The sequence below is a fragment of the Chiloscyllium punctatum genome, chromosome 32, assembly GCF_047496795.1.
Source record: "Chiloscyllium punctatum isolate Juve2018m chromosome 32, sChiPun1.3, whole genome shotgun sequence".
Lineage (NCBI taxonomy): Eukaryota > Metazoa > Chordata > Chondrichthyes > Orectolobiformes > Hemiscylliidae > Chiloscyllium > Chiloscyllium punctatum.
In genome coordinates this window covers 11,458,383-11,470,547 of record NC_092770.1, presented here as the reverse complement: position 1 = coordinate 11,470,547, position 12,165 = coordinate 11,458,383, and the positions used below count along the sequence as shown (strand labels likewise).

General features: G+C 40.7%; 1 protein-coding gene across 2 annotated transcripts in view; it reads left to right on the top strand.

Annotated features, from left to right (window-relative positions):
- slc6a15 (solute carrier family 6 member 15) overlaps positions 1-12,165 on the top strand; it is a 43,953-nt gene that overhangs the window by 27,638 nt on the left and 4,150 nt on the right. For both annotated transcript variants that reach the window (XM_072551634.1, XM_072551635.1), the window contains exons 6-11: positions 3,887-3,997; positions 6,049-6,290; positions 6,381-6,573; positions 7,104-7,296; positions 8,733-8,892; positions 10,976-11,138. In XM_072551634.1, coding sequence (XP_072407735.1) covers positions 3,887-3,997; positions 6,049-6,290; positions 6,381-6,573; positions 7,104-7,296; positions 8,733-8,892; positions 10,976-11,138 — 1,062 coding nt within the window. The remainder of the gene's footprint in view (positions 1-3,886; positions 3,998-6,048; positions 6,291-6,380; positions 6,574-7,103; positions 7,297-8,732; positions 8,893-10,975; positions 11,139-12,165) is intronic.

Below are 12,165 nucleotides of genomic sequence, written 5' to 3'. Positions count from 1 at the left end.
TTGTCTTGAACCTATAATCCAAGCTGACAGTGAAGTCCTCAGGGAAGGGCACTCTGACTTATCTAAATACATGAGGCCACTTCTGGGATACTGTGTTGTATTCTGATGGCACTGTAATAGGAAGAATGTTATTAAATTGGAGGGGGTGCAGAAAACAGTGACAAGGATGTTACTGGGACTGGTGGGGTGAGTTATAAGGAAAGTCTGGGACTTTTTTCACTGGACTGTAGGAGATTGAGGGATGCCTTTATGGAGTTTTTTAAAATCATGAGGAGCATAGATAATGTGAAGAGCAAAGGGTAGGGGAGTTCAGAACTAGAGGTCATATTTTTAAGATGAGCGGAGAAAGATTCAAAAGGGAGTTGAGGGGGAACCTTTTCACACAGTGTGTGGTTCATATGTGGAAAGAACTGCCAAGAAATTGGTCCAGTTACAACATTTAAAAGACAATTGGACAAGTACATGATTGGAAAGGGTTTGGAGGGATATGGATCAAATGCAGGCAAATGGGAATAGTTTAGTTTGGGAAACGTAGTCAGTATGGATGAGTTAGACCACTAGGTCTTTTTCCATCTATATGACTCTGATTATCGATGGCTTCATGACACACTTTGAGATAATTACATTTTGATACCCTTAAGGCATCAAGTTGCCTTCTCATCCTTATCTACATACAGCTTTAAGCTATCAGCATCCAAAGAGATGGAGTAGGGTTTCACACATATATAGGCTTCATCCAGTATCCTCCATCTCAACACCTGCTCTGCCTATTATGAGGTTGCTTGTAAAATATGCATTCTCAGTAATCTCCTTTTCCTCCAGTAAAACGATGGGAAGACAAAAATCATTGATCTTTGTTTAGTCCCTCTGCAAAATCCATACAGTCTGCACTGAGCCCCTCATTTTCCCTGGCACCATAAAAGGCTTCAAACCCTACACTCTCTATCCACCCCCAGCACCAAAGTGTCATTTGTCCCTTTTCCATCGTGATCTTAATTGCTGCCAAACTCTCATCCAGATCTTCAGTCACTTATAACCTGAACTATTCTAGAGGTTTCTAGGCATGTCTTCTGCTTTCTATTGTCCTATCCTATCTTTTCCTTATCCATGTTCTGCTACTGTTCATACCCTATGGAAACTAAAGACCCATTAGCCTATGCTTATTGATTTATACTGACCTCCGATCTCCCACAGCATGATCCCTCCCTGTCTCTATAACCTGTTCATCTTCTAAGAGTTCTGCATTGTTCCCCACAAGGTTTCTTCACCTCACCATTGACAACCACATTTTCAGCCAAAGGTGCCCTAACTGGAGTTCCTTCCATATTGTTCTTTAAAATCCATACCTTGGTTTGGCTTTTGGTTATACCTTTTTGGACTGATGTTAATGTTTGTCGAATTAAATTTCTGGAAGCAACCTTGAAATATGTTCCTATATCCTGTGACCTCTATAGTCTGGAAGTCTATTTTTCAGGAACACCACTGGCTGGAACTTCTTTGACTGGACCCACTCAATTCATGAACTACCCATTCCAACTGTTCATGTAATGCAAGTAGCCAGAAGTTGCTGAAAGCTTTTTATTCAGGCTGCTATGTTTTAAATGTCAGATATCCTTCCGCTTACCCATTTCTATCACTTTGATATCAATATAACTGTAAATGTTTGCTCTGAAGGGTTATAACTGAAATGTCAACTTCTCCACCTCCTGATGCTGCCTGGCTTGCTGAGTTCTTCCAGCCTCCTGCTTCTCTACTACTGACCTCCACAGTGGCTGCAATTAATTTTGCCCGTATCATTCCTTAATCCACAAACCTCTGAAATCCAGAAATGATTTGCTTCCAAACATACCGGACTGGAAACATGGCAGTGTATTAACAAGATAGTACAAATTCAGCTAGTTGTTTTAGAGTGAGCTTCTGGTAAGGAAACAATCTGACCTCCTCAGGAAAATCTGCTGGTGAAGCTCATTTTGAAGAACATGTCAAAGGATGACTGGCAGGTGTAGCACTGTCCACCGGTTAGAGAACCATTTGTAGGATGTTGACAGGAAGAAAGAAGTTGTAGAGGGAAGAGGAGAATTTCTTCAGAGTAAGCATCCTTGGAAGAGGCTTCATAATAAGGTTAAAATCAACTGGGAGAAAGTGAAGACTGCAGATGCTGGAGATCAGAGTCTAAAAGTGTAGTGCTAGAAAAGCACAGCAGGTCAGGCAGCAGCCGAAGAGCAGGAGAGTAGATGTTTTAAGCATAAGCTCTTCATCAGGAAACGTCAACTCTCCTGCTCCTTGGATGCAGCCTGGCCGGCTATGCTTTTCCAGCACCACACTTTGTGACTCTGGAGATCAGAGTCTGCAGTCCTCACTTTTTTCCATGAAGAAAAAATTGCTGAGGTTCTAAAAAAAGTAAGCTATAATCATTTTATTCAATCATGAAATATGAGTATCACTGGCTCTAGCCAGTGAGCTAACCACTGAGCCATCATTCAGCCAAGGAGGTAAGATTTATTCCCCATCTCTAACTGCTCTGGAGAAGGTGATCTGCCTTCTTGAATTCTGTAGTTCTTGGGGTGAAGGGACACCCCAGTGCTGTTAGGATGGAAGTTCCAGGATTTTGACCCAGCACCAGTGAAGGAACAGAGATAAACTTACACGTCAGAATGATGATTGGCTTGAATCATAACTTGCAGATGGTAGTGTTCCCAAGCATCTGCTGTCCTTGGCCTTCTATATGGTCCAGGTCATGAGTTTGCAAGGTGCTGTCGAATGAGGCGAGCTAAACTTTTGCATCTTGCAGGTGGGACACACTGATGCTACTGTGTGTCAGTAATGAAGGAATGAATGTTGAAGGTGGTAGACATGGTGCCAATGAAGCAGGCTAGATGGGCCAGCTTTTTGAAGTGTTGTTTGAGCTGCACTTATCCAGGCAAGTATAGAATGTTCCAATACACTCTTGACTTACGCTTTGTCTGGGTGTTCCTTCCACTGTCCAAAGATGAGCAGGTTAGGTGGATTGGCCATGCTAAATTGCCCATAGTGTTCAAGGATGTGCAGGCTAGGTGAATTAGCCATGGGAAATGCAGGGTTACAGTAATGGGGAGGGCGGGTCTGAGTAGGATACTTTTTGGAGGACTGGTGTGGATTTGATGGGATGAATGGTCTTCTTCAGCACTATCAGGATTCTATGGTGAATGACTCACTTCCTGCCTTCCAAAGTCTACATAGAATCCTGACAGTGCTGAAGAAGACCATTCATCCCATCAAATCCACACCAGTCCTCCAAAAAGTATCCTGCACAGACTCCTCCCCTCCCCCCCCCCCCCCCCCCATTACTGTAACCCTGCATTTCCCATGGCTAACTCACCTAACCTGCACATTCTTGAACACTATGGGCAATTTAGCATGGCCAATCCACCTAACCTGCTCATCTTTGGACAGTGGAAGGAGCACCCAGAGGAAACCCACGCAGACATAGGGAGAATGTGCACACTGCACACAGACAGTCCCTTGAGGGTGGAATTGATCCTGGGTCCCTGGTGTGGTGAGGCAGCAGTGCTAACCACTGAGCCATCATGCAGCCAAGGTTAGGGTTCCTAACCAGCTACCTTATCTTGTAATTTTAATTGCAGATCATCTTGCATATTTAGTTCAGTATGAATCTAATTAATGTTGTCAACTGCACATTTTCTACTGTCCAGCTTTATTAAAATCTATTATTACACTAAAAATACAATAAATTACAACTGAAAAACCCTTGCATTTAACAAAGTTTCAATCATGCAGATTGGTTGAAATACAATAATGAAATTAAGTGTCCACATATTTTCTATAAGTGAAAAGGATTTCTTTTTATTCTTTTGTTGAAAATAATTGACCTCCACATATTTTTCAGGTGATGTATTTTAGTTCTCTGTTTCCCTATGTTGTACTTATCTGCTTCCTGGTTCGAGGTCTTCTCCTGAAAGGTTCTTTGGATGGAATCCGTTACATGTTTACCCCTAAGGTATGGTCTGCTCAGTTTTATTGTTCAATTAAAAAATGCTTCGTAATGACCCTGTCAGTACCACGTTGTGCTGAAATTCCAGATAAGCACACACACTTGTTATATTGCATGCCACCTAGTGGTAGAGAGTGCACCAGTAGCTTCATGGTGGTCACAAACTAGTTTATTCCATGATTTGAAGATGCCGGTGTTGGACTGGGGTGTACAAAGTTAAAAATCACACAACACCAAGTTATAGTCCAACAGGTTTAATTGGAAGCACACTAGCTTTCGGAGTAATGCTCCTTCATCAGGTATCACCAGTTTATTCCAGTCCTGGAATAAATCTGTTCAGATCAAACTATGCACTCAAGCTAATACAAGAATCATAAAAAAATCTAAAACTTTAATTTATTTTCCTCACAAGGGAATTTTATTCCAAAACTCAGCAAAAGAATTACAAACAAGACTTTATTGCTTAGATATGTACAGGTTATGTGATTAATGAATCTGTCAATATAATTAATGGTTGGTATAGTTTGCAGTTTCAACAACAGACACTAGTTATATTGTGGACAGTATTAAAAAGCTACATCAGCAAAATATTCCATATTATAAAGGTTGCAATACTTAAATGGACAAACATAAATAGTTATAACAGTTACAAGAAGCCAAGTTCTCAAGCACTTACATATAAGACAGCCACCAGTAAATAATTTGGAACCTCATTATCCAGAGTGTGGTTATAATATAGCTGAAAATGTGTTGCTGGAAAAGCGCAGCAGGTCAGGCAGCATCCAAGGAGCAGGAGAATTGATGTTTCAGGCATGAGCCCTTCTTCAGGAAACGTTGATTCTCCTGTTCCTTGGATGCTGCCTGACCTGCTGCACTTTTCCAGCAACACATTTTCAGCTCTGATCTCCAGCATCTGCAGTCCTCACTTTCTCCTCTGTGGTTATAATGTAGAACTTGCTATTATATGGAGCAGATGAAGTGATTAGTATTGGTGTCTGTAAGGAGAGGCAAGAGAGAAGAAAGGACTAAATTAATATGCTGGTGAGGTTAGAGGAAGTAGAGTATACAAGCATAAGCACCAGTAAAGACCAGTTTCTTTGAATAGCATGCTTCTGTATTGTAAATTATACATAATTTTACCATTTAAATTGTACTGCAATTAGTTATCTACAAAATACATCATAAATCCAATCTAATTAAAGAGACCATAGTGAAAGATTGTCTGTTGTCCCAATTCCGATTAGTTCTCACTTTTAGAAATGGCACCTAGCACCACTATTTAAAATCTCTATTTATATATTCATTCTCTTTCTCCTTATTCCAATATCGCCTCTTTTTGTTCATTTATTCATTGGATATGAGCATTGCTGGGTGGGCTAGCATTCATTGCCCATCACAAGTTGCCCTTAAGAAGGTGGTAGTGCAGAGTACTTGGTGCAGGTGAACTCACAATGCCACTGGGAAGGATTTCCAGGATTTTGACCTAATGACTCTGAAGGATTGGGGATTTATTTCCACATCAGGATAGTGAGTGACTTTGAGGGGAATTTGCAGTTGTGGTATTCTCACATATCTGCTTCCCTAGTCCTTCTAGATGGTAGTTGTCATGATATTGGAAGCCATTTGAACACATTTGGTGTGTCATTACAGTAGTTTGAACACAGTTGATATCTAAACAGATGAATAGCAAATAAGAAAGCTGCAGAGAAAATGCTGAAATAACTCGCAGTACCATATGAGTGACAAGAGGGGAGATATATCAGAAAATGTAATAGTAGGTAGAAATTTATGTGGAACCTTCTGTGGCAGTCACCAGCTAACTTTAAATTGTTTTTTTAAGGCAATATCTTGAATGTTCATTTAGAGTGCCCTGTGGTAATGGTCATGCCAAGGCTGCAAGGTGAATGTGTTTTAGCTAGTTTATGTTACAGCAGCAAATCTTAGGGATGGTCTGTCGTGCTTTGTAAGCAAAAACTCTTTGCTGTACTTTGAATATATGATGGAATTGGCTGAGTCTGCACAGAGCACTAATGACAATCTCTTTTCTTACCTCACAGTTGGAAATTATGTTGGACCCTCAGGTCTGGAGAGGGGCTGCAACCCAAGTATTCTTTGCCCTCGGGCTGGGATTTGGTGGTGTGATTGCTTTCTCCAGTTACAACAAACGAGATAACAACTGCCATTTTGATGCTGTCCTTGTCTCCTTCATCAATTTCTTTACATCTGTGTTAGCAACACTGGTAGTGTTTGCTGTCTTGGGCTTTAAAGCGAATATTATCAATGAAAAGTGTATTGTGAGGTGGGTATTGATTCCCTATTCCATACCAGTTTCACCCAAGGATTGCATGTTGTTACTCACACTGATTTGGCTCCATGTGTTACATTGCAGAAACACAGACAAGATCCTGGAAATGCTTAAAGTAGGTGCAGTCAGTCATGATCTCATTCCTCATCATGTTAATTTATCAGATGTTTCAGCAACGGATTATCATCAGATGTACAACATTATCAAGGAGGTGAAGGAAGAGGAATTTCCAAAGTTAGGCCTGGATTCATGTCAATTAGAGGATGAACTTAACCAGGTAAGTCGACAGTAAATCTAAGAATAGAGCTTTTCTGGATAAAGGAAACCTTATCTGGGTAATGGAGTTATTTATTGTAGGATACTGATTGATTTAACATCTGTCAAAGATTCTTTTGAATCTGAGGGCAGGTGTAAGCAGAACTCACTCAACCCTAGTGAGTGTATGGAAATGATGAGATTATTGGAATAAGAGAATATAAGCCATCCCAAATATCATTATTTCCATCTGCCATATGCTCTCTGGTATATCTGCCTGAATAAAAAAGCTGTCTGTTCTTGCCATACGTAATCAGTAACTGATGCATTCTGAACTCATACGAAAGTCACAGTGAATGATTCAGGTTCTGAAGAAACCTTATACTTGACTGAGTACAGTCTCTGGAACCACCAACAAACCTTTACTGTGGACAGGGTGAAAAATTCCAAATTTACCCATGGATTCGAGATCCTGGAGCATAATTCTGCAGTGTCTTAACATGCATACAACCTGATTCTTAACATGTTCTTTATTTGCTTTCTGATTTGCAGGCTGTGCAGGGAACTGGCTTAGCCTTCATTGCCTTCACTGAGGCCATGACTCACTTCCCAGCATCACCCTTCTGGTCAGTGTTGTTCTTCCTGATGTTAGTAAATCTAGGCTTGGGCAGTATGTTTGGCACCATTGAAGGAATACTCACCCCTCTTGTAGACACGTTCAAAATGCGCAAAGAAATTCTCACCGGTAAGTAACTTTGTGAAACATTTTGTCTTGTTCCAAAATAAGCTGTGATTTTGCTCTTTGATAATTTTACCAGGACAGTTAACATTCGATTGTATACGAGTGAACAGGATTTAGGAAGGCTCGGCTTTATCATACGATTTAAAATTGCACATTTAGAGGTTATGTTTTCATCAGTCGATTTTTTTATAATATTTGATTGGTCACATAAGGCTGTCAAAAAACAAAGTCATATTTAGATCGAAAATAAATACATCGGTACCAAAGTTTCTTTGGATGGATAGATTGACCCTTAAGCTATTAACCTGCTTGGAACTTACTGCAGAAATAGAATCCTCTTGAATCATAGCCATAGAGTTTTACGAAGAAGCCCTTCAGTTCATTGTGTCCATGCTGGTCATCAAGAATCTACTTTTCCCAGTTCAATTTACCAGCACTTAGTCTGTAGTCTGATAAGCTATGGCTCTTCAAATGGTCATCTAAATATTTATTAAATGCTGTCATGGCACTTACCTCTACGACCCTTCCAAACAGTGAGTTCCAGAAACCCACCACCTACTGGGTGAAAGCATTCTTCCTTGAATCTCTTCTAATCCTCCAACCCTTTACTTTGAATTTGTTCCCCAGCTATTGATCCCTCTACTATGGGAAAAAGTTTCCTATTATCAACCCTATCAATGCCCTTTGAGTTTATTACCAACATTCTGTGATTTAAAGTTCAAAACGTCTAAAACAGCTTGCAGGCAGTGTTACATGCTTAAAACTGCCTCCTCTGTTTTCACCATGATCCATGCCTCGCTGCTTTCAGAAACTGAAACTTAACTTCACCAGGATTTGTCAGTGATGGAAACCCTCAAATGCAATTCCCTTACTCAGCCACACATGCTGACTGCAGATTGCGACTGACAGCTTGAGAAATTATTGTTAATCTAACAGTTCTTTCTCCCCCTGTTATTATTAAAAAGAAAAATTGTTAAGAGCCACAACTGAGCTAATAGAAAGTTTGCTTACTCAGCATACATTTTGACTCAGTGGCTCAATCTTGCCTGGGAATTATATGAAAGATTCAGCATTTCATTGTGGAGCTTTGACTTCAGGGCAATTCTTCAAATACAAAATCGGCCAACAAGCAAGTTCTCTGTCTCTGACTTTGTACGTGAAAGAAATAAATATTGAAACTCTCACAGTGGACAATGTATAAATTTTATTTTCAATGTGGACCCATGAAAGGCTTTGGACAGGGAACACTGGTGCCTTTATTCAATGAGTATTGCTTGTAGTATCACATTGTGGAAAAGTCTTACGATTTTAAAACTCTGCTTCCTTTTCATGCTCACTCTGCTAGCAATTACAGGATTACAGTCAGCTTATTTGTAGGTGATTTGCAATGTACTTTGGCCATCTGTCAGGTCTGTAATATATATTTTCCTTTACTCTAGTTGGCTGTTGTCTCGTGGCTTTCAGTGTAGGTCTCCTCTTTGTGCAGCGCTCTGGAAACTACTTTGTAACCATGTTTGATGATTACTCCGCCACACTACCCCTGCTAATTGTGGTCATCCTGGAAAATATTGTTATCGCCTGGGTTTATGGCACAGATAAGTATGTACCAACAGTCCTGTGATACTTCAAAATTTACTGAAAGCAGTGTAACAAGAAGTGACTGAAAAATATTGGTTCTGCCAATTATAATTTCCCATCAAGTTATATTCTAGCTTTGTTATGCAAAGGTTTTATTCCACAGTACAGGCAGCAGTTATTCTTTGTGAGCTTTGTACTCTGTACTACACCATCTAGTGACACAAATGAGAATTAGTGATAGTGAATTACCTCTTAAAGGAGAACTCGGAGATCATCAAGTGAAGATTAATATTTATGCTTGACCATTTTGACTTCAGATTCAAAGACACCTTATTGGAGTGACGTAAACAAAGCTGTTCATTTATGCATTATAAATTAGCACCCTCACATTCATGGGAGTTGCTGGGTAAACCCAGGAGTCAGTTCCACATCAACTATGTAGGTCCTTTCATGGACTCCATATTCTTAGTCATTGTGGACACTGCACATCCAGCCACTTTGAGTCAGAGTTCATTCGTCAAACACGCGGACTACAGTAGAAAAACTGAATGTGTCTTTTGCAATACATGAACTCCCAGAAGTGTCGGGCACAGATAATAGGCCATCATTTGCTAGCAGGGAAGTTGAGTATTTCCTAAAGTCGAATGGTTTTCCTCATATAAGGACAGCTGGATACCATCCATTATCCAATGGTCTTCTGAAAGAGAGGTTCAAACTTTGAAGGCAGGCTTGAACAAACAGCCTAGAGCTTCTCTAGATGCCAAACTGTCCCAGTTCCAATTTGATAAAAGCACCACCCATCATACAACTAAAGGGATAACTCCAGCAGAATTGCTAATGGGCAGAAGACTCCATGCCAGGTTAAATCTGATCTTCCTGGACCTGGGGTGGTGTTGGTGAAAATGGCATCAGGAATGCCAGTGCCAGACACAAGATTCTGCTAAAGTTTACTTCAGAGGATAAAGTTTGTTGTAGGGACCATGGTAATGGCCTTGCATGGGTAAGAGGCATGGGGTCAATGCAAGGTCAGGTCTATTGACATATAAAGTTCGAGTAGGTGTGACGATCCTGAACGAGCACATGGACAATATGAAAGCTACAAGCACACAAACGGTGTGTGTGCAAAATGTGCCCAGCTCCTCAACTGCCTTTCGGACTGTTCCTAAACCTGTGGGTTCTCCCACTTCATCAGGTGATGAAGATACCTTGGAATCTGAGATAGACATGGCATATGTCGCCACCTCAACACATGTGTCACCTGAAGAGGAGAATGAATTTCTTCTGAGATGCTCTGGGCACAAGAGGTGAGCCACTGTGCATGACACGCTGCCCATGTCAGAGGCAGAGTTGGATGAAGCTGACCCAGTGCGAAACTGCCCCAGGAGGAGCTACAAAGGAAACTGGCCATTGTCCTGGGATTCAGAGGGGAGGGTTGTAGTGATTCTGACCAGGTCAGTCAGGTAGTCCTCAGAAGGGGGTTGTTAATCAGTTCCATTCAGGGAGCCCTGGTGGGCAGATACAAACAGGAGTGTCAGAGGTTCTGTTCACTCTGAGAGCTGGCTCTGAGGGAGTTGGATCAGCATCAAGGACACTCCATATGTAAATAAGGAGTGGTTTGGTGATGGGATATGAGTTACTTTATTCACCTTCACTGATCTGCCATTTGGGTGGGCCAACTCTTACTTGTCCAGCTTGATGTTGAAATAATTGCAGCTTTAGCGAGAATAGCTCATACAGCGATCATTAATAAATCACTTAAAGTCTCAACTGCCAGCGGAACAGGAAAACCCAGAATTCAATCCCAGTTGGAAGATGCCACTGTTCTGGTATTGCCATCATCCTACCTGTTTATGTTGCCTCTCTGCCTCTAGAATTGGAAGTTCTCCCCTCAGATTTTCTATGTCCTCAACGAAGAGCCAAACTATTTCTCCACTCAGTATATTACAAAGCTGCCGAACCCACCCTAAAAAGAAACATGCCATAGGTATATTTGCCACAATAAAACTAACATGATAAGAGGCCCTTTCTTCTGAAACTTTGTTTTATAGACTGATAAAAGTAATTATACAAAAAGAATATTTGATTTTCTGTTGAATTTTATCAGGTTCATGGAGGACTTGAAGGATATGCTTGGATTCACTCCTTTCCGATATTACTATTACACATGGAAATACATTTCTCCACTTATTTTGATTGCTTTGCTTGTGGCAAGCATTGTCCAGATGTGTTTGAGTCCACCAGGCTACGAGGCCTGGATTAGTGAATTGGTGAGTGTTGTGTGCATCAATAATCATGCTGCTTTGTGACTCTGTGCGTATATATGTGCACATGTGTTATTTGGGGTCATAACATTCAATTGTTAACAGCAGAATACGTAGACAATTAATGCAATTCCCAATCAGAAGTACCAATTAGCCTTCTCTGCTCCAGAACTTCAGAATCTGTCATTGCAGGAGGAAACAATATCTGGCCAATGTTAATATTGATCAATATGTTCAGCCATGGACCAACATTGACTGTAACCATAGTATTGTCATGTTTAAACTGCCATCCCCTTAGAGGAAAGAACTGATAGATGAGCTGGAGATCCAAACCAGAAAAACTCTATTTTGAGTTTGAGTTCTAAATGGGTACTTAAATGGGAATCTTGAGGGTAGTTATGAAGCATCAATTGTTTTTGCAATGTATTCATTGCAAAAAATTGTACCCACAGTCTCAACTTGCCTGAAATCCGAAGCCAGATGACACCAAGTTATAGCCAACAGGTTTATTTGAAATCACAAACTTTTAGAGCTTGGTGAAGGGGCTAGGCTCTGAAAGTTGGTGATTTTAAATAATCCTATTGGGCTATAACCTGATGTGTTGTGTGACTTTTGACTTTGTCCATCCTCGTCCAAGACTGGAACCTCCACAACTTGCTCGAAGTCAGACATGGAACGATCAGCTGCCACAGCTATAGGAATTAATGTAAAATTGGTTGAGTCACATTGTGATGATGTTATCACATTAAGTGTACCACTGTGACTGGGGGAGGTGGTGGTGTAACAGAGAAATCACTGGAGTAGTAATTCAGACTGTCAGCTTAACGTTTTGGGACATGGGTTTGAATCCCACTGTGGTAGATGGTCAAATCTGAAAGCAATTAAAAAAGAACCTGGAATCAAAAGCTGGTCTAAAGACAACCATTGCCAATTGTTGTAAAAACTAATCTGGTTTACTCATGTCCCTGAGTGAAGGAAATCTGTCATCCTTAATTGGTATGATTTACATGTGACTCCAGGTCACAGCGATGTT